The 20,573-nt window shown below is 50.2% G+C and overlaps 3 protein-coding genes and 2 long non-coding RNA genes across 5 annotated transcripts; 3 read left to right on the top strand and 2 right to left on the bottom strand.

The window, feature by feature from the left end:
- Positions 1-160: 160 nt before the first annotated feature.
- On the top strand, positions 161-7,366 carry LOC147186366 (G1/S-specific cyclin-D2-like). The gene is made up of 5 exons (XM_086103960.1): positions 161-355; positions 1,003-1,218; positions 2,723-2,882; positions 4,165-4,313; positions 5,311-7,366. The coding sequence occupies exons 1-5, from the start codon at positions 161-163 to the stop codon at positions 5,467-5,469; spliced, it is 879 nt and encodes a 292-aa protein (XP_085960086.1). The 3' UTR covers positions 5,470-7,366.
- Positions 7,367-7,579: 213 nt separating this feature from the next.
- On the top strand, positions 7,580-10,195 carry LOC147186365 (uncharacterized). Its single transcript, XR_015099279.1, has 3 exons — positions 7,580-7,656; positions 7,729-7,815; positions 9,940-10,195. It is a non-coding gene; the product is annotated as an uncharacterized LOC147186365 (long non-coding RNA).
- On the bottom strand, positions 8,666-10,530 carry LOC147186364 (fibroblast growth factor 23-like). The gene is made up of 3 exons (XM_086103382.1): positions 10,174-10,530; positions 9,996-10,099; positions 8,666-9,361 (listed from the first exon to the last, which is right to left on the bottom strand). Exons 1-3 carry the CDS (start codon positions 10,454-10,456, stop codon positions 8,906-8,908), a joined length of 843 nt encoding a protein of 280 aa, XP_085959508.1. The 5' UTR covers positions 10,457-10,530; the 3' UTR covers positions 8,666-8,905.
- Positions 10,531-11,144: 614 nt separating this feature from the next.
- On the bottom strand, positions 11,145-15,113 carry LOC147186363 (fibroblast growth factor 6-like). Its single transcript, XM_086103907.1, has 3 exons — positions 14,524-15,113; positions 14,302-14,405; positions 11,145-13,709 (listed from the first exon to the last, which is right to left on the bottom strand). Exons 1-3 carry the CDS (start codon positions 14,807-14,809, stop codon positions 13,533-13,535), a joined length of 567 nt encoding a protein of 188 aa, XP_085960033.1. The 5' UTR covers positions 14,810-15,113; the 3' UTR covers positions 11,145-13,532.
- Positions 15,114-15,343: 230 nt separating this feature from the next.
- Positions 15,344-20,434, top strand: LOC147186362 (uncharacterized). The gene is made up of 5 exons (XR_015099321.1): positions 15,344-15,490; positions 17,437-17,586; positions 17,733-18,853; positions 18,960-19,249; positions 19,843-20,434. It is a non-coding gene; the product is annotated as an uncharacterized LOC147186362 (long non-coding RNA).
- Positions 20,435-20,573: the final 139 nt, after the last annotated feature.

Here is a 20,573-nt window from a genome sequence, read left to right as displayed (position 1 = left end):
CGAGCGGTGGGAGCAAGACTGAAACAAAAGTTGCAGTCGCAGCCTCATGCTTGGAGCAGGGCACTTCTCCTCCTCTTGCCCGTTGTCTCCCACACCGTGACACTTTTATCGGCTTCATATTTTCGTCACCAAGCACGCAGAAAAGCGACAGGGCCATATCATGGAGCTTTACTGCATGGAGTCGGTGGCGGAGGTGAAAGCCCCGGTGGACCCGAACATCCTCCACGATGACCGGGTCTTGCAAACCCTGCTGACCGTGGAGGACCGCTTCCTACCGCAGTGCTCCTACTTCCAGCGGGTCCAGAAGGATATTAAGCCCTACATGAGGCGAATCGTCGCGGATTGGATGCTCGAGGTCGGTCGCTCGGTTTTGACTCCAATGCTAACGCTGGCTAATTTGCGCTTTTTTTGTGGAGGGTTTTTTTTTTTGGAGGGGGGGGGGGGTGGGGGGGTCATAATTGCACGATTTTTGCCACGCGTTTACACGCCCGAGGTGGATGTTTTTCTACCGGAGTTGTCCGACAATATGTGGAGATGAGTCACCAAAAGGCGTGGGAGAGTCGGAAATTCCACGACGAAGACAATTCAGCTTCGTAAAGACGTAGCCTAGCTTGATATTTACTTGTGCTAGTGGTGTTAAACTGGCCTAATTTCGTCGAATAGTTAGGCCGAACGACACACGACAACTTGATTCTAATTTACGGCTGGATAAAAAGCAACTTTACTCACCGCACGAATTATTGCGATTTTTTTTAAAAACTGCACAAGCAAGGCAGGCAGCATGGCGACCTGCAACTTTTCGTCGTGTGTGTGCAAAGTAAGCCTGAAGTAAGCATTGTCCAACAACGAGATCTCGGCCGGTCGCCCAATTACTTCCTTTTGCATTTCTGCATCTGGAAACACCCAAATAAGTTGTTTTACTTGCTACTTGCACAAAGTAGCGGCATTTTTTTCTTGGCTAAAATGCACTCTCTTGTGTGTCACCCCTAAACCCCTTTCCAGGTGTGTGAGGCCGAGAGAAGTGAAGAGGACATCTTCCCACTGGCCATCAATTATTTGGACAGGTTCCTTGCCGTGATGCCCACCAGGAAGGATTATCTGCAGCTGCTGGGTGCCGTGTGCATGTTCCTGGCCTCCAAACTGAAGGACAGCAGGCCCATCTCCGCCGAGAAGCTGTGCATGTACACGGACAACTCCATCTCACCACTGGAGCTGCTGGTAAGACGAGGTCTCAAAGCACGAGGGCCTCACGTTCTAGTGCTAATGGCGGAGTTGGTTTCACAGGAAGCTTCCATTTCTCCCATCCCCGGAGAGGAGTGCGATGCCATCTAGTGTTCACACCGAACCCCCCTGGAAATTGAGTCATTTTCAAGTTGCGCCACAGGAAAGAAACGAAACACAAGATCTCAGTAATGAGCGAGTTGTTCTAAAAGTAGATGTTGATATGCGAAGTCATTCGGCCTTCATGTTTGACGTGTTGCTGCGGCGGTGCGCCATATTCCTAGATACCCTCACAGGATGGGCAGAGGAAAGCGGCTCTTGAGCTGGAAGAGTGGGTGGGGGGGACATCTGTCCAGGAAGTGAGCGCATGGACTGCGAAACTCAGAATGGCCTCCATGGGGGGATAAATGGTGTTAAATGCTAGCATGTGTGCGGCTGCTGTCAATCATTTGCTTGTACCAGCTGGTCCAATTGTAACGGGTCGAAACGTAACTTAATCCGGTGTGATAGAGCAACGATTGAAGTATGCCGGCGGAGAAGCCATTTTGGACGTCTGACGAAATCGTGCTCACTTCAAAACGCACCGATGCAAATATTAGCCCTTGAGAACAGGAAGTCCCATTTATCTGCCCCACCCTCGCTTATCTGCTGACTTATAAGAATGTATGTGCATTAGAACAAAAAGTATGGATCGAATCAAATGATCGTTATTGCACAGGAGTGTTTGATGAAAATGTGCTTTTGTCGTGGGTTTTTTTTAAATGTTTTTTTGTGTAGCTGTCAGATTCCTGCTCAGCTGTCACAAGTGCAAGCATGATCAACGCGTCCATATCTCAATCCTGGCAGTTAAAAGTATATGAATGATTCGAAAGACCACGTTCGGCGCCCTGCCTCAAATGGCAAAAAGCGAGCGCGTCACATGCCAACGCCGCCGCGCACACAAAGGATGTGAGGAATGAGAAATGGCGCGCAAGATAAGATAAAAGTCCGCCAGGTGGTAAAGGGAATTGAATTGAATACAACTTTATTGTCAAATGTGCTGTACGTACGCGCGTGCGGACATTTCGGACCGACGGAAGGCTTGATGCGAGACGCTAAGGTGGAATTTCCCACATTCAAGCGAGCACATCTAGAAGCCGCGGTGTAAGTCGCACGTTGAGCTCCTTCGGCGAGGAGTCGACGCCAAGCCCGCCTATTCCAACGCACTCTTTGAATGCGACGCGAATGGATTCGAATACCGAAACATGTCGCAGTTTAACCTTTAGAGACTAATTTGGCCGTTTTAATTCAAAAGGATCATTTTCCATTGATTGTAACATTGGCTCAAGTAGTCCGGTTTTCCTCAGCGACCTGAAATTTCTTCACCGTAGCAAGTAAATCTCTGGCGGCAAAAAAGGTCTCAGGGAAGCCATGCCTGAAAAGACGTTTGACCGGCGTTTGATTTCATGTCATTGGCAAGACAAATGTATTGATGGACGTCGTCGCTGTCGCCTGTTTTGAGAACTGGGAGGTGGTGGTGCTGGGCAAGTTGAGGTGGAACATGGCGGCCGTCATCCCCAACGACTTTCTGGAGCACATCATGCGCCGGCTGCCCCTCCCCGAAGACAAGGTGCCGATGATCCGCAAGCACACGCAGACCTTCATCGCCTTGTGCGCGACAGGTAAAGGCGCCATTCTGCGGCCGCGGACGCACGCCCGGCATTCTCCCACCGTGACTCATCGGTGACGCATGTGACCCGTTTTCGAGCCGCCTTATCCCACGCGGATGACTTGTGCGCCGCGGGCCCGGAAATCGCGGCATCAATCACGCCCCCCCTCCTCTTCCTCGAGTCATATTGTGTGTTGACGGGGGAAGCCTTCAGGTCGAAAAGTCAGGGCGACGATCCTGTGATCTTCCTTCCTCCCGGCCTGCCGTCCAAAATACCCCCCCCCCCACGTGAGCCTCGCCTCCTGACAATCCCCGCTAAATATTTTCATATCCTGGCCCGCGTTGAACGAGGCGCTGGTTTTATCTCCCGACGCCTCCCTGCGAATTCAATGGCAGGAAACAAGTAGCGGAGGAGGCGACTTTGGTGCAATAAAAGCACAATAAGCTCTTTATCGCCGCTCTTATTTGGCCTTTAGTTCGTCCCACACTTGCTGACACCGTTTTGTTACTGCTCCGGCCTTTGCTGGGTTCTTCCAACCAGTTCAGTTCTGGATCTTCTGTCATGCACCGTTCAGTTTTTTTCTTTTTTCTTTTTTTTTTTTTTTCCAGGAGCTCTGTGACAGAAGCGATCATTAAAAAGGGGAATAACTAGACTGTCGGCGTGCATGTGATTTCTTCCACGGCCACGTGAAGCTCTTCAAATTCGTGTTGGGCCATCTTGTTCCCTCCTGTTAGTTGGGAGACTTTTTTTTTAGTTGGGTGATATTTTTGCCTGGAAACAAAATGCTGTTGAATATTTTTTGGACTTGAGCATTCATTGATTAATTGAGTCGTCGGCTAAAATGGATTTTGCTGCTAACGCGCACGTGCCGTTGTTATAGCTTGAAATGGGATGACGTGGGTGTCAAATTGGTATGAAATGATTTTTATTTTTTTACTGGCTCCTCCTGGCTCGCCACCATTGCAGCATCTTATTTTGTCGGTTTTTTTGATTATCCAATTTTTTGAGTGAATTTGATTAATTGCCCCCCCCCCCCCCCCCCCCCCAGCATTATGCGGCACATTTTCCCGTCATTTTGACTCGCGGCGCGGTTCGTTCCGGCTCAGGCATCCAGACGGGGACTACAGGGAGTCGTTGAAGACGAGTAGGAGGATTCCTGCTCTGCTTTTCCAATCACTTTTTCCTCCGAGGTGGGGGGGGGACGACACAATTTGAAATTCAGAGCCTGGGAAAAAGCGGAGTGGAGGAGCACTCACACGTGTTTACCAGACGCCGATCGCCTTCTCATCCTCAGATGACGGTCTTGCCATGAACCCCCCCTCCATGATCGCCAGCGGCAGCATGGGGGCCGCCGTCTGCGGCCTGCAGCTGGACCACAAGGACAAGAGGCTGACGAGAGACAACCTGACGGACCTGCTGGCCAAGATCACCAACGCAGAAGTAGTGAGTGTGAAACCGCCGCTGACATGCAAGCGCTTTTGTCCTCGCCGCCGCCGCTTCTGCTATAAAGAGCATCGGCGGCCCACATTCTTGCGGTCGCACACATGCAATTTCTGCTCTCCCACTGGAGCGCTCGGCCCCTCCCGGTGGACAAGCACTTCCGTCTTTTGAGAGGATGCTTTTCTCTTGTGAAAGTCATCAAAAATACATCCGATTACCGAGTCAAAATTGTTAACTTGGTAGTCGAATTGCCAACGTCATATTTGACTGTTTAAAGAAAAAGGGGGGGGCACACTATTTTGAGCAAGCACGTTGGTGTTTTGAATGGATTTGGTGAGAGGAAGTTCAAGATGGCGAACATTATTCTGGGTCATAAATGTCTTTTCGTAAGTCAGCCGTTGCTTTTCTGCCTCTCCGGTGATCCATCATGGCACTTTTTGACAAGATGGCGGTGCATTAGCAGTTTCCCCCCCAGCGTGTGTGCTTTGATGGTGTGGCGCCCCCAAGATGGGGGAAAAAAAAAACAAAAAAAGTCCACGCGCTTTCTTTGCGCTGTGGTCGCGGGCCGCCGCCGCCTCCCGCGTTTGCGGGCCGCGTTGCCACGGCGACCCCCGCCGTCACAACAGCGGCCGGCGGCGGCCCATCGGGTTCCAATTAGACAACATTTCAAAGGAATGCTGGCCCCCGCTTTCCCCTTTGCTTTGCCAGCCGCCCGGCAGCGAGCCACCCGCCGACCTCCCACGTCTACGCGCAGACCTGCTGGATGCGCCGACAATTAATTTTGCCGTTTATTTCATGTTTATATATTTTTTAAAAAGGCACTCGCCAATACTGCGCTTGAGAAAACCCCGCAGTCAGAACGTCATTGAATCAAATGTCAAGAAATAAACGGTGCATCCTGATAATTATTTGGCCACCAGGCGGCAGTATAATGCAAACATACAGCCACACAAAGAACTGAAATTCTGACATTGACCGGAGGGTGCGCGTGTGTTTCCAGGAATGTTTGCGCGCGTGCCAGGAGCAGATCGAGCGCGTCCTGGCCGCCAGCCTGCAACAGGACAACCGAGCGGGCGGCGCAAACGCCGGCAACAAGTCGCAGGAGCAGCAGCAGGACCAGTCCAGCACCCCCACCGACGTGCGCGACGTCAACTTATGAAGCCCCGGTGGGCCCCTTCCACAAACGGCCACGGCCTGACAATCCAAGAATTTCTCGCCGCTAAGAAATTCCGAATTTTTCCTCCTTTTTCCGGTTTGTTTGCCTTCGAACGTATTTTGTACGTGCCGCATGTTATCAAACAAGGTATTTAAGGATCTTGATACTTGATAGTGCCTTAGGTGTGTCCCCCACTCCCTCGCTGAACGGAAGCCTGAATATATTTTCATACTTGAAGAGAAATAGCTTATTATATTCTTTTGACAGCGACAAAATTTTTCTTGTATAGTTAGCTAGTACTAATTATGTTACTCCTGTAGCCTCTTAGCAGTTATTAAATTTAATTGGTGGTTCCACTAGCCGTTGGCGTTAGCTGCTAGGCGTTGGCGTCAGCCGCTAGCTGTGGTCGCCGACACCTGTAGTGCTGCTGGGGGCGGGGTGGTGCGAAAAAGGAGGAGTGGGCTGGGCCCACTCACACAGGAAGTGGCAAGGATGCCGAAAGTCGGCGGTGAGAACGAGTCAGGATTTCGCGGAGGTTGCGAGTGGGACAGACGCAGGTGTTGGTCAAGAACCGGGAATGTAAGCTAGGTTCCTTTTTTTTGTTGTCTGTTTTGGGGGGGGGGGGCTTGTTTTTTTTTTTTATTTTTTATTTTTTTTTTTTTTTTTTTTTTTGTTGTTCTTGTAAGAAACAAACCAAGCCAGCCGGGAGGGAATGAGGAGTTTCCGGGATTCTGTTTAAGCGTTGCTCTGCCAAAGTAGTTTTGGGCTCATGGAGCGAGGCGTGACATAGGAACAATATTGATGCACTTTTGGAAGAAAAAAAAAAGACGTGGTCAATGAGTGATCATTTTGGTGAGTAGGGTCTTCTTTTTTTTTTTAAGTTATTTTTTTAGGGCTGGATTCACACATGGGGTGATGAAAGCTTGTGATTGAATCTACGTAGACCAAGAAAAGACCATGTGCATTTTTTTTTGTTTTTTTTGTTTTTTGCTTGTTTTATTTAATTGTACTTGAATTCTCATAGGCAAACCTTCCTTTCTAATTATTCCAGAGCTGAATATTGCGTGTTTGCATTCAAGTCTCGGAAGCTTTGGAGGCTTTCACAGTGTGAAAGTTAAAACTGTGTATATAAAATTAAAAGTAAAAGCTAACACATGTTCTCTCCTCACGCACACATTTTGAGTGGTAATTTTCACCGAGCAAAAAGAAAAAAAATATATATGAAATGTGTCAAAGGGTTGAAGAGCTCATTCCAAAGCGAGAACACAAGTTGACAGATGTCATTTCTCTTTGCTGCTACAAAAAAAAAGATATTTTTCCTCCCCTTCTCTTTCGCTCATCTTAAAAACAATTAAATTGTGATTCACTCGTTTGCTGCTATTATATGATTTTGTTATTGTGTGTATCTTACAAGTCTAGCTTTTTTTTGTGAGTGTACTGGAGGGATCGCCACAGATTGGTGCGGGACTGGAAGTGCTCGTCTTTATGATTTTGTGTATCATCAATTGTACTCTTGCTGCTTCCTTGTAATTTGTGTACCTCAGGTTAATTTGGACGGATTGAGCGTTACCTCATCACACTTCACACACTTCTTTTTTTTTTTTTTTTTGTCGAGGATGTTTTCATTTTCGAATCAGATCCCACTGTGCTATAAATGGCTAAGAAAAAAAACATTTCATGTGTGTGGTGCTGATCCAAACACGTCCTGTACCTTGTATTCGTGGATCAACAAAAGACCAAAGTTCAGAGTTGGTATATTTTAGATTTCAGTGGAATTGTCTTTTACTTTTGAGGTACCACCAGAATGTTTGGTGTGGTTTTGATCACCCCCCCCCAATCCGCCCCATTTTGTTCCTACACAGTGTACCTCAACGTTTTCTCAATAAATTGGCGAAAATCACCCGACCATGACTTTTTAATTCGCCCAGTCGTTACCTTTTATTGCCACCAGACGGCGATAGAGAATACATTCGCCCTAGGGAGTTTGTTTTCAGAATGAGTATTGGTGTCACTAATAGGCTTTTGAACGATCTGGTGGGAACCAAAGCAGTCATCATGACAGGTCATCAGGTGGCGCGAGTGAGCAAAAGCGCCGCTCAACAACCAGAAGAGTCCCGAGACAGGTGTGCGTTTTGGAGATTAATCGAGTGCAGGTCCGGCAAGATGGCCACGGCGCGCGTCGTTTTCTCAGTTAAGTGAGCACGCACGCGTGCAAGTTTGTTTTTGTTGCTCTTTCTCACCATGACGTTTTGGATGTTGCAGGGTTGGCGCACTGGAGGGACGCAGCAGCGGCGTTTGAGGTTGGAGCGCAACACGCCACAACAATCCACTTCCGTCTGCTTGATTGAGGTACGCCTCGCGACTCGTGTTGGACATAGTGAAGCCTCGTGAATCAATGACATTGTCTCTCGTGTATCAGCCAATGGTTCATTAGTCGATGTTTCGTTCGTATATGAGCTCTTTAAGGGCTCCCGCCGCACTGTCGTGCAGGTGCTCGATTGATACATGTTCGTAAAGTAGTGCTACTGGTGCACGCGTCCTTTCGAGGAATAACCACTTCCACTGAACGAGTTTCCTTGGGCAATTTATTTGGTCCCATTGCGAACAAACACATTAAAAGCAAGCGTGGAAAATTTCACAAAATTACAATTCCGGAAAATCTTCCAACAACTGTTTGTTTGGGCAGCTGCGGCTGCAAAAGATGCGATTGGTGGAAAACATCCAAAGTCGTTTGTGTTGCCGTCGGTCTTCTGAGGGCAATGTAAGATTTCAGAATATTTACATCCTATTTACATGTCTGCCTTGCATGTCAGGGGGAATGTTTGCTTCATTTTGGCACGCCGCCATCATTTGTTTGTCAGCTGTTAGAACAGTGGTGGGGAGAAGTCGAGCTCTCCCTACTTCCGAAACACCCGATTCACTTGATCACGATCGTTTCAGGCTTCTACAGACCGAGCTTGCTGATGAGCTGATCGTTTGAAATGGGGAAGGATCGAAAACAGGCAGCAGAGGGCTCGCAACCTCTGGGTTAGAATATTCCGTGACTGCGACAGTCGAGTTCCCCAAACAAACTCCTCAATTATCCTTCAACGTGACACTCACTGCAGAAGAAAATATAATAATACACTGGCAATTTGCGCACACATTTGTTAACTTAAATAACATATTTATGGGTACTATAAGTTTAACTTTGGTCAGAATTTCTTCTCCGGTTCTTGCTGAGAAATGTTCATGACTAAAATACACAAAAGCTTTATGAAAATTCAACTAAATGTCCTTCTGACGCGTAGGCGCCCTGTTTGGGGTGATGGTGATGATTTTATGGCTGTACACGACAATGCATTTGTGACCAACATGTGCAAAAAGGGCGCTTCAAGGCGGAGTAAAAAAGTTTTTTGTTAGTTTTTTTTAATGCTGCTGTTACTGCGCCGGCAGTCTTTCACTCACTCACTGACTGACTGACTGACGTGTGCGCACGGTGGCTTCGGGTCGCGCCGCGCGGGCTGGAATTAGTGTCGGAGGAATGGACGCTCCATGGGTCGTGGGCCGGCGGCTCGCGGAGCGCCTCCCGGGACGCGTTGGCGCCGTCGTCGGCGGGCTCCAGCTCCGGCTCGGCGTCGTCCTCCGGCACGGGGCGGGAGTCGGAGCCCTCCCCGGCGGGGGTGGAGGCGGAGGGCCGGTTTCGCCTCTCCCGGTGCAGCAGGAGGCGCTCCAGGGGCACCGTGCTGCTCTTGGGCAGGAAGAGGGCGGTGCGCGGCAGGTTGTTGCCGGCGACGAACACCTGCCGGGAGCCCTCCAGGTTGAGCAGGATGCCGGTGCGGATGGAGTAGAAGACGTCGCGGTTGTTCTCCAGGAGTCTGTGCTCGAACACGCAGTCGTCGCGCAGACACACGGCCTGCGCGCGTTAGCAGAGAGAAAAAGCGCCCCGGCTGCAGCGCGTGACTTTGATTCACGCGGTCGTCTTCGTCAAGTGAAGGCGGATCACGCCTTTGGACGCATTCCTTGCCTTGTGCTCTACCTTTCCGGAATCGTGGATGGTTGAAACCGCGAAATTGTAAGCCAACGCAGAGGTCGAAATCCTACTTTCAAACCTGAAATTGAACCCCGATGGCAATTTGGAAACCGTGATCTCCGCTTTAAACCCGGGAATGAAACCCTGACCATACTTGAACCAACTTGGAAGGAAAACCTTAACCCTATTGGTGCCCCCTTGGCCTTGACCTGTGAACGCCCCCGCTTCAACATGATTTCTCAACCCCTCAATACTTGCAACGTTTATTAGCCTCCGTGCGTCTGCATGTTACACGCGTATGTATGCGATTGTTTTCAACCGCTGCAATGTACTTTTGAAAATCCTTCCCAGTTGTATAAGTTTAATTTTCAAAGTTTTTCCTGTGTTTACATTTGGCCCCGCTTGTCTAATTTGTCACTTGTCGTTATCTTCGATTTCCTTGAATGAAATGCCTCCAAAAGGTTTGCGTGAAAAGAACAGGACGACTGTGACGTCGGAGGAGGATGAGGCGACTCACTGAGGTGAAGGGGGTCCCCTGCGGGTCCAAACACAGGTAGCGGCTGCTTTTCACCCCGAGGATGGCGACGCGCTCCCTGCTGTCCGCCTTCAGCATGACGACGCCTGCGCCAAGGCGGCAACATCAACAGCGGCAGGACGACAAAACGCGGAGGAGAGACGGGACACGTGACGCGTACTGTACGGATTTCTGCTGGCGCTTCCCCGCACGGTGCCGTCCAGCTTGATCTCCAGGTAGAAGTTGCTGAGCTCCGTGGAGGTCTGCAGGTGCACGTACCTCCGCGGGCTGCCCCAGTTGGAGCCCACCAGGGGCGACTGGTTGGGCGCCGCGCAGCCGCCGGGGACGCCTTGCAGGAGGGCGAGGGCGAGCATCCAGGTCGGCACGCTGCGCCGGCGGCGGCTGCGGCGGCGGCGGCGTTGCGCGTCCTCCATTCCCGAGCGGAGAGCTGCCACGAGGCCCATGCTGCGAGTTGTCTGGAGACGGGCTGCCACACGGATGCTTTTTAAAGGACCCCCGCGCCACCCTTGCTCGCATCCGTCCACCAACGCAGATGTGCGGCTTTGCAGCGGCGGAAGGGCCACTTCCACCTGGGCGTGTTTAGACCCGCGGCCCGGGCCACCGCACTTGTTGCTGGTGCTCTTTTTTGGGCGAGGCGTTGTTATTTTTTTAGACTCTTGCCTGCCCACCTCACACAAGAAATGTCTTCCGGTGGCTAAATAAACAAACACAAGCTACAATTTGAAGTATGATTTCATTTGCTGTTAGGAAAAAAAAAGAAAGATTCGACGTACCTGACCGACACTTGCTCTGGTTAGCCAGCAGATGGCGCCCTTCCTGAACTCAGCTACACCGTAAAAAAGTTCAATCAAAATATAATTTCAGAGTAATGCAACTCTTGTATTGGTTCTCGTGGCGCTGTTGCTGACGTAAGGGTCGAGTTAGTCAGGACTACTGCCCGAATATAGCTGGGCTGGGCTCCAGTGCACCCGCGACCTTTGTGAGGATTTGCGGATCTGATAATGGATGCATGGATAGACAGTATGTTAACCCGAACTTTATTTCAGCTTTTTGAATCCTTCGTATCGTTTTCAAAATGCATTGAAATGAGGTGTGAGTGTGAGTCGCCTGAGTCGACACTGGGGGCAGCAGTGAGTTGTTCCAAAGTTTTTATTATCTGAGGAATACTGTGCACAGCACATACGTACAAAAATAAGACTCCAACTTGCTTTGCTGTCTCGACGGTCAGTCAATGTATTTTTTTCCTAATCGTTTAATTTTTTTTTTTAAGCGACAAACCAAGGCAGCAGGTGGAGGCGCACAAGCAAACAGCGCTGTGTAAGTCCGGCGTAAGAGTACAAATTTGTACTGGCGAAGCATCACTCTTTTCGATCCAGATTCTTTTATTGATGGCATTTTAATTACGCAGTCAATAAGTCACAAATAAGTTGCCGCCAGACATTTGTCATGAATATTGCAATACTGCGAGAACAATTATTCCAGACCCCAGTTAGCGCAGGCACAAAAAAAAAAAAAAATGACTTGATCACCTTTCCGCATTGTCCTTTACTGCATCCTGCATGCGAAAGCTGCTGGCTGCTACTGCGGTACACACGCACATACGCACACATTGGGGGAAAAGGCCATGGGCACATGCTTTCTCACCACCTCACACACACGTTGAGGCGACATCTTGAAATTTGATGACGTGTCTCCTAACGTAAAAAGCTCCTGAATTCATTTGTAACTTTGCACTATTTCCACATTGTGTTTTTGTTCATTGGACATCACATGCAACAGTGGCTGCTACCTGTATGTGCGCTAACATTTGAGCAATGTATTGTCTACAATGGAGCCCCCAAAGTCCCAACACTCCACTGAAATGGTGTTCAGTACGAGTTTGTATACACATTGCCGAGCAGATGCTAACAAAATTAACATGGAGCCAACAGCATCATGACTCAGCATGGAATTTAGCCCAATTTGGTTGTGTGACTACATGGAGAGCGTAGTCTGTTTTTAAATGATGATGATGATTATTATTGCTAAGGGTGACATCTGGATTTTGGCCTGTTTTACTGCCATTTCTCCTCTCCCGCTCGCAGAGAGGTTGAAGTGAGACGGATAAAGCCCCCCCCCCCCACCCCATGGGACATAGCTTTGAAGTTTGACCAACTTGGAAGTCAACCAGTGTCCGAGATTGCGTTGGAGTTTGGAGGTCCCACTCCGTTTGCATTTAATCTACAGTACGGAGGTCTCACTCTGCTTTTCATTGGGCACCCCTTTTGATTGTAAATGACTTAATCGATCTAATTGCAGCGCAAAGACCCAGAGATCGTCTCCCTTTAACTGCCCCCCGCCATTCCCCTTACTCGAGGGCCGCTCCTGTTCGTCATTCCTATTTTTTGCCTCACCCGAGTGTCTCTTACATGCAAGTTCAAGGGGGCCTTGAGTGGGAGCGCCAAGGCACCTTTTTAAATCATAGAGCAAAAGGAGTGCATTTAAAGTCACTCGCGCGCGCACACGAGCCTGTTCCATGGATCCTTCACCTCGAACTTGGTGCTTTGAGGTAAATAAGGACCATTTTAAGCACATGTGCTCATTCCCCGTGTCCGCAATGTACACTATATGGACGATGGTGCCTTGAGGTACAAGTTCAATTTGTTCCGTTGCCACGCTTGTAACTTACTTTTCAAGCATGCTATGATATTGTACATTATGAAAACAAACGATCGTCGAAGTTGAAAAATGAAACGTTTTTTTGCCACAGTTCATGGACATTGTTTTGCTCCGTTTGATGTGTGTGCTTTGGCCACTTGGGGGCAGTATAATACAGACAGATATACATGGACATTTACCGTCGCTCAGTAAGCTGCAGTAATGTTGTTCTTTCCAGAGAATTACGAATATATGCCGTGAACGTTATTTTACTGTCGGTCCACATGTGCTGCTTCACAGTTTGTGGTAAAATCTCCAGGCTTAGCCTGTCTATGGCGTTTTGCATTGTTGCGAACAGGGCTAAGCAGAGGAGTCTTACAGCTTATTTTCGGAACACAAAGTGTTGACAGTGAACTGGAAGTGGGAGTGGGAGTGGAAACCAAGTTTCTGCTTGAAAGTCAAAAAAAAAAAAAAGTCCAAACGGCAGCTCGTATTGCGAAAAACGTCTTCTATCTCAAGGCACCGCTGCATTGCGTCGGAAGTGACTTTTGTTTGTCGGGAATTTTTGTGCACAGCAAATTCATCCAAGCATGCTTTCATCTTTTGTGCCCTGTTCCCAGAGTTTGGACATATTTATCAATAGATTGATTGAGAGGCGTGTCCATATAGTGTAAATGTGCAAGCACCAAGTGAGAGTGGCAAAGGCCCCGAAATCAGCACAGTATGGGATCCATATACAAAGAGAGCTCTCCAAATATACACGTATATATTTGTATGATAACACAATCAACATCTGCGCAGTTCATTGGCGTCGTTTTACCTGGAAGAAAAAAATAAAAAACAAAAATCAGCATGTGCAAACGTCGGTGTCGGCGGGGTCAGTCACAACCGAGGGAGGAAGTGGGTGCCGGTGGCGGCGGTGCTGGCCTTGTCGCCTCGCCGCGGCCGCCCGTGCCGGCTGAGGGCCACATAGAAGCCCTTGTAAACAAAAGACTCGTAGGCGTTATAGTTGTTGGCCAGCAGCGTCTCCCTGAACTTGCACTCGTCACCAAAGAGCCTCTAGAAGAAAAAAAGAAATGCACATGAGCAGGTCGAAAGAACGCTGATCTGATTTTTGAACTCAAAATTAAGGCCATATTCTTGCAAAAAGGCGCGTGGACCAAAAGTTCTTGTTTGGTCGTCTTGAAGTCGGGGAATGAGGTCATCTTTGGATCTCTGTGGCGGGTGTCACTTCCCCGAAATAAATAAATAAATACGTGGGAACATTTTGGACATGTGACGCCGCGGCGTGCCGGAATATTAATAACACGACACTCGTAAAGTTGCCATTTTGGGCTCATCTCAGAGCCGGTTGGGAGCCGGGGGGGGGGGGGGGGGTAGCGAGGCCGCTTGCAAAATCACTCTCAAACTTTGACAAGTTGCCATCGACACGGACATGCGCAGAAATGTCCATCCAAGTTTGAAATGTGAAGTGACTTATTGTAGGCCGTTGAACTGCAATCTGTTTTCAATTTGTAAGCCATCAAGTCACGCAACGATAAATAAGAGTCAATTGGGTTTGGATTGAGGGGGGGAATTTGGTTAGTTTTGGCGCAGTTGTATACACGTATTGGGCGCTATAGTTAACGCGCGCGCGCGCGCGCACGCTTACCGTGGCGTACAGCCTCCCCCTGCGGCTCATGGCCACGAACATCTCGCTCTTGACACCGAACAGGCTGACCACTCCTCGCTCCACGCTGGAAATCTCGATAAGACCTGGAGAAGAGCGCCTCAAGTCATCATCATCATTTTCTGCATCCTCATTGTGATCAGGATGAGTGGCAGGTGCTGCTGCGCGCGCAAAGCCTCGACGCGGGAGCGGAAGCCGACTCACTGTGCGGATCCTCGAGGTGTGCGCCGGCGATCCTGCCGTCCGGAAGCACCTGCAGGTGGAAGCCGATGCCCACGTTGCAGTAGAGGCGGCGCACTCGCTTGACGCCCCGCAGGTAGTCGCTCTGCCAGTCGGGCTGCAGCGGCCCCCTGCCCGCGAGGCCCAGATAGGAGCGCGAGAACAGCGTCTCCCAGCGCCTCTCCACCTCAGTGCCGTTGGCCCCGCCGCTCCTCGGGGCGACCGCCCCCCACACGCAAGTCCAGAGTACCAGCGCGGCCGGCAGCGTCATCCTGCAGAGGCGCCCTGACGCAGCCGGCGCGCAGCAGCAGGGGGGCACGCGGACACCTGCCTTCGAAACGCTCCTCGCACTACTTCTCGTCGTCCTGTGACATCGCGGCGGCGGCGGCGGCGGAGGTCGGTGACGGGGCTGACGAGGCGGCTCAAGGCGCCATGGCCCGGGATCCGAGCGGCGGCAGCTGCGGGAGGGAACGCGTCCGAGCTTGGAGTGGCACCGCCGGCGCTGAGCATCTTTCGCCGCCTCGTTCGCGGGCAACGCCGGCCAGTGGGGGGACTCCGCGGCGCATGACAGCTTACGAACTCACCTTGGCCCTGACGCGCTCATCCCTCAGCGGCGTGACATCACCGCTGCGGACCCCCAACTCCACCTCAAACACTGAGTCACTGAGTGTGAGACGGCAGGAGGACTACAAAGGATAAAGAGAAAAAAAAAAGGGGGGGGGGAAGGCGGGAGTATTCCAAGAGTCCCGGAGAGGCACTTGTGATGCGCACGTTGGGGGTGCTGCACCTCCACACCCAGCCAAGCCAACACAAAACACGAGAGAGACGGTTTCCTTGACTTTCAAAATAAAAGCCACCTTTACGGAATATATCTGGAAGAACAACTTAATGCAGTGGAAGGACAGTACTGTGCCATTCTGTGCCTCGGGCAGCATTGCACGCAGCCCCGAAGGTAACGTGAAAGAAAAGGAAAAATTATCTCGCAATCTTTGTGAGGGGACGCAAAACTTTGCATGGAAACGGTTCCCCACCATGCTGCTCACTTGAAATTATTTGCCGCTTTCATTGGCAGGAAACGGAACAGTTGAGAGTCACTTGAAAGCAGTTCAGCGCGACCTAATTATCTAAATGCATGAAGCCGCAGAGGCTGTGACAACGCGGTCTTCGGGTGCATCGTTGTGGCAATATGACAGGAAGCAAAAGGACATCCTCCGCAATTTTCACAATTAAAATGCCTCATCTGACATTGGAGAGCACTTCGGTCGTCTCACTGTCTTCCTCTGGGCGCAGAGGATGGGAGACCAGGATGGGGGGCGGGGGGGAGGCGACATTCATTGCGGTTGAGTAATCGTGCAACGGAATGGCAGGACGGGTACGGTGTCCGCAGTCCAAATTGGGAACGGGGGGGGGGGGGGGTCATGTGTGCCTGCATGACTGCCTGATTTAGACCGGAAGGTTGTGGCCACACTTCCTCATGCAAAGATTTGGAACACATAAAATGTGTAGAATGCATAGACGGCAGTGCAGGTGCAATGCTCCAAATAGATACGTATATGTTTGGTTCCGTCCTGGGGGGGCGGGGGGGGGGGGGTGCTGCATACATGGGGATATTCCCAGCAGGCAAAAGCTTGTGCTGTCGCCACAGCAACCAAGCCAGAAACGCCTCAGCGCTCGGGAACAATCGACTTAAAATCACGCCGATCGACTCCAGTGGGTCATCTTCTAATGACAGATTTTTATTTTGTGTGTGTGTCATGCTAGCTTTGCCCAAGGCCACCAAACGCCTGAAAAGGCAAACAAGAAGCCACCCTGTCGACCAATGACACCCGAATCGATGCCGAGTGGACACTTTTAATGAGCACCTGAGGGGAGTTGGGGGGGTCGGGGGGTTCGTTGATGCCGCCGCTCGTTTGCATGTAAAACGCACACACGCAGAAACACAGACGGGTAATGATTAAACGAACCACCTTGGGGAGACCGAGTCAGAGCATCCCGACGACTTTGACGAGACAGACGCAGTCAGCTGTCTCGGTTGCAATTATAGCAAGCGTTTAGCGCACACGCGCGGCCAATCGATGGGCCGTTCAAAGAGCATTATGAAAGTGTAAGTAAGTGGATCCAATGCAATGAGCGCCCGATTAAGTCGGGCTTTAAGAGGAGATATTGGCGCGGCAGCTGCGATTTCGCCGGATTGAGATCAGAATGCTTGGCATAGGCAGACAATCGCAGGAATAATTATTGGGGGTTGCAGGCGCGGGCGCCGTTTTGAAATGAGGCCGATTGGCGTGAACGGTAGAATGAGTTTGTTTTAATAGGATGACGTGACGACTTTTTACCTCAACTTTTCAGGCTGCACCAATGCGGTGGCCAATAATGAATGAATAAATAAACGAGCAAATAGACCGCATGGGATTTCGAGATGCCTGAAGGGTGAGGTTGGGATTCCTGCTGAGTCAGCTGATGATTATTTCATCAGCTGGAGAAAAAAACCCCTCATGTGCCACTTATAAATAAATAAGCCTGGGAAACAAGGGGGTCCTTTTTTTAAGCCTCCGCATGCCTCCCGGTTGCGACTGTGACGGGACCAGCGATGCGGGTCTTTCCCGGTCATGATGCCTCAGCAAGGGTGCGCGCATCCGCTACTCTCGGTCGGTGTCCGTTGCCAAATCGGGAAGCAGCGGCTGACTCAGCAAGGTGGAGGTGACTTTGTGCTGCTTGTGACGCAGCAGTTTGATGTCCTTGAATGCAACACGACTCCTACTTTGATGACTCTGAGACCGAATATGTCATTCAGGTGGTGTGACACGCTGTGAGCCAAGAGTGCAATTGAAGCAGAACCACCCAAGACGCCATACTGTGGGGGCAATTTTTTATTCTCTTTCTTACTTTTTTTTTCAGAAGGAAGCTCCCCAATTGTTTCATCCAAACTGGACCACCCTGAGCCAAACTGGACTGGACCACTTGCTTGAAAAGTGCAACACCTGGTGCTCAGTGGCAAAAGTCGATGATTTGCTTTATGGCGGTGGGACGAGGCAGAGATCACAGGAGGTGAGTCGTTAGCCGATTGCCCCCCAGCCGCTGGCTCCTCCAGCACCCTCCCGGGAACCCAACACCGGGGCCAAGCCGGGTTGGGAGAATGTGAAGAATCCCGCTGGCACATTTGCTCCACCACGCTTTGCCTTCTCACCCCACAGGATGAAAAGAACGAGGCGGCGGACGAGCGGCGGATCAAGGCCGAGGGGGAATGGAGAGTCGTGGAGGCGAGAGAAGAGAGATGAGCTGTCACTCAGCCAGCACAACAAAGATCAGACCGTTATTTCTGTCACGGCCTCCGCCGGATGAAATCCACACTCGACCCGGGAGTTAAGCAAAGCTTTTGGCACGAGGTCCGTTTTGGAGAGCAACTAACAAATATTTTCCTCCCTCATTCCAAAGCCTTGCACAGTAGGTTAATTGCTCACTCCAAATGACCCTGGGTTGTGATTGTGAGTGTGAATGCTTGTTGTTTGTCGATGTGGGCCTGCGGTTGGCGGGCAACCGGTTGAGGCTGTACCCTGCCTCCTGCCCCAAGACGGCTGGGATAGGCTCCAGCACACCCGCGACCCCTGTGAGGATTAGACGGTTCAGATAATATGTGGACGAAGGACTCCTTCCTGTTTTGCGCTCGACCACTCGGCTGCCCTCCTCTGGTGTCCAAGAGGGGGCGCGACACCCCAGCACTCATCGGACGGTTTTTGACCGCATTGCAGCGCTTGGAATGCAGTCAAGCTAAATCGATAGCCCTTCACTGGGGAAAACGAGACGTCGGCATTTAGCCTACATGCCACTTTCATTCGAAACCGATTTGACTGAGTGTTGAAATAAAAACAGGAGAGAAATCCACTTGGTGCACACAATGCATGAGATAATGAGACCAAACTAACTGCGAGGATGGTTAATCCTGATGAGTCATTGATCACGGTAGCGGGACTCTCATGTGCAGTTGATGATCAACAAGCTTCCCTGCCGTCATATCCCAGTCTGCCAAGTCTCGCTTTTCACATGGAATCACAGCCACACCCTTTCACGCGATGCACCTGAACGCCTCCCACGAGAAAACAAGGCTCAGTCATCAACGTGCGCCGTTTTCCCCGGAAGCACCGAACGTCCTAAAATGGTGCAGTCCTATGACGTCACTAACAATTAGCCCTGCGGGGAAAGCGTGTACGGTACTTCAGAAGATGGGACCTCGGAAAGCTAACTCCGAAAGCCGCTGATTGACACGTGTCGCCACCACCACGACCACCGACTCCATCGGGACGCGTGACAATTGAAGGTAAGCACCGGCGCGCCGCACATCCGCAACGGCGAAGAATCTGCACGGTCGTATGCAGATTGTAAATAACCGAGAGAAGAAACCCAAAATGAACTACTTTCCACAGGCTCTGACAACGTAAAGCGCAGTCTTCGCGCGGAACGTAAATAACAACAGCGGAACGACCATACAAGGGCAGAGGCCCTGGAAGGAGAGTGTGCCCCCCCCCCGCCCCCATCACACCAAAGTACCACTCCGGACCGCTGCCGCACACAACATAATGACAACATTCATGTGTGAGCGGTCGAAGAGGGGAAACAGCATCCTGACCACTTCCAACAACAACCTCAAATGGAGGCCGGCGATGACCTTTCTGCTGCCAACTCGGCCGATGGCCAGCTTCGCCTCATGTAACAGGTGGCAACAAACAAATCCTACGACTGATTGTGTCCTTTTACATACAGGAAGTTAAATTGAAGGCTCTATTATAATGGTTCCCAAACCTTTTGGACTTGTCACACTGTGATTTATTCAATGAAAATCATGTTATCTCGTTTACTCAATTGGAACATTTGTCATGCACTGTTGGCTTTTTAGCTGCCGATGCTTGGAAAAAACTGCCTTAGTTATATATAACTCCGATTTAAAAAAAAAAAAAAAAAACAACATGCAGGTCCATTGCCCAAAAGCCCTGGACATATAAAGCACTGAATAGCAACGCTACTCATCTGTGCTTTAAACAGACATTTGAGTTGGCACGTGGCTGTGCAGGTTATTATTGTTGCTGGGACATCATTCAAGCTGTGTCAATAATACATAGATTTGCAATGATTTATTCATTTTTACATATAAAGTAGAACTTTTGTCAAATCCAACTCCTCAAGGCTCTCCTTGCGACATTTTATGCTATTGTGAAAAAAAACATCAACTGAGTAAAATTTAAGGCAAGAATCAATTGTCAGCATGGTGTGACATTGTAAACATATTTCCGTGTGATGTTGTGACGGCAGGGCGAGGATGGCAGGATCTGATATTTTGGTCAAGGCTGTCTGAAGGACGCTCTGGAGGAGTTTTGGAATGCCCGACCACAGGGCATTTAGTTGCGTGTCTGGGCCCAAAGACAGCTGGGGCCGACACTCCATCCCACCCGGGAGCGTCTCCTCCGGGTCCGCCAGTAATGCGACAAACCACAGAGGGCAAACCACCCACTCGCAGCAAACGGAGAAAATGACAAGCCTCGAGGCGCATGGGATGACTTCCACCACCGGTGTGGGCGAGCAGGGCCGCCGCAGACGCGTCAGGTTGATGGCGACTGCGCCCCGGAGCTTCGGAAGGGTGCTGCCACCTTCTGGACATCTAGGTGCGGGCCATCCCGCAGACACATGGACGCGAAAAATTCACTGCAAGAGCTGAAAGGCATTTTTAAAACGGTAAGTGACAAATGCTAAATTGAACCAACTTCATGTCAATTCAGACATACCCCTCCCCTCGAAACAAGCAAATACATGATGTGTGTGGATTTTGTTTTGGCATCGACAACAGGGTACGAATGTACATTGCTTGACATTGTACAATGCATTCAATAAAACAAGTACAAAATTATCATTTCAATCCCGTTTTCTTTTTTTAGGCAAGATTTTTGTTTTGTTTTGTTTTAACCGTTTATGGACGTCAATGCCGGCTCCGCGCCGCAAGAGGCGCTAGCACGACTAATGTGGCAACAACAGCGACAGGCGACGTT

Source organism: Hippocampus guttulatus, chromosome 22 (genome assembly GCF_054856545.1).
Source record: "Hippocampus guttulatus isolate MCC_2025c chromosome 22, RoL_Hgut_1.0, whole genome shotgun sequence".
In the NCBI taxonomy this organism is placed as follows: Eukaryota; Metazoa; Chordata; class Actinopteri; order Syngnathiformes; family Syngnathidae; genus Hippocampus; species Hippocampus guttulatus.
Note: the sequence above shows the minus strand (reverse complement) of the source record. Positions and strands in the feature narration are given on the sequence as shown.

Excerpts from the sequence above, each read along its gene's own strand:
- LOC147186366 (XM_086103960.1), top strand. The coding sequence starts at position 161 with ATGGAGCTTTACTGCATGGAGTCGGTGGCGGAGGTGAAAGCCCCGGTG. Across the intron at positions 1,219-2,722 it reads TCTCACCACTGGAGCTGCTG|AACTGGGAGGTGGTGGTGCT; the intron begins GTAAGACGAGGT and ends GCCTGTTTTGAG. Across the intron at positions 2,883-4,164 it reads CATCGCCTTGTGCGCGACAG|ATGACGGTCTTGCCATGAAC; the intron begins GTAAAGGCGCCA and ends TCTCATCCTCAG.
- LOC147186363 (XM_086103907.1), bottom strand. The coding sequence starts at position 14,809 with ATGACGCTGCCGGCCGCGCTGGTACTCTGGACTTGCGTGTGGGGGGCG. Across the intron at positions 14,406-14,523 it reads ACACCTCGAGGATCCGCACA|GTCTTATCGAGATTTCCAGC; the intron begins GTGAGTCGGCTT and ends GCTCTTCTCCAG. Across the intron at positions 13,710-14,301 it reads GGGGGAGGCTGTACGCCACG|AGGCTCTTTGGTGACGAGTG; the intron begins GTAAGCGTGCGC and ends TTTTTCTTCTAG.
- LOC147186364 (XM_086103382.1), bottom strand. The coding sequence starts at position 10,456 with ATGGGCCTCGTGGCAGCTCTCCGCTCGGGAATGGAGGACGCGCAACGC. Across the intron at positions 10,100-10,173 it reads CGCCAGCAGAAATCCGTACA|GCGTCGTCATGCTGAAGGCG; the intron begins GTACGCGTCACG and ends GCCTTGGCGCAG. Across the intron at positions 9,362-9,995 it reads AGGGGACCCCCTTCACCTCA|GCCGTGTGTCTGCGCGACGA; the intron begins GTGAGTCGCCTC and ends TAACGCGCGCAG.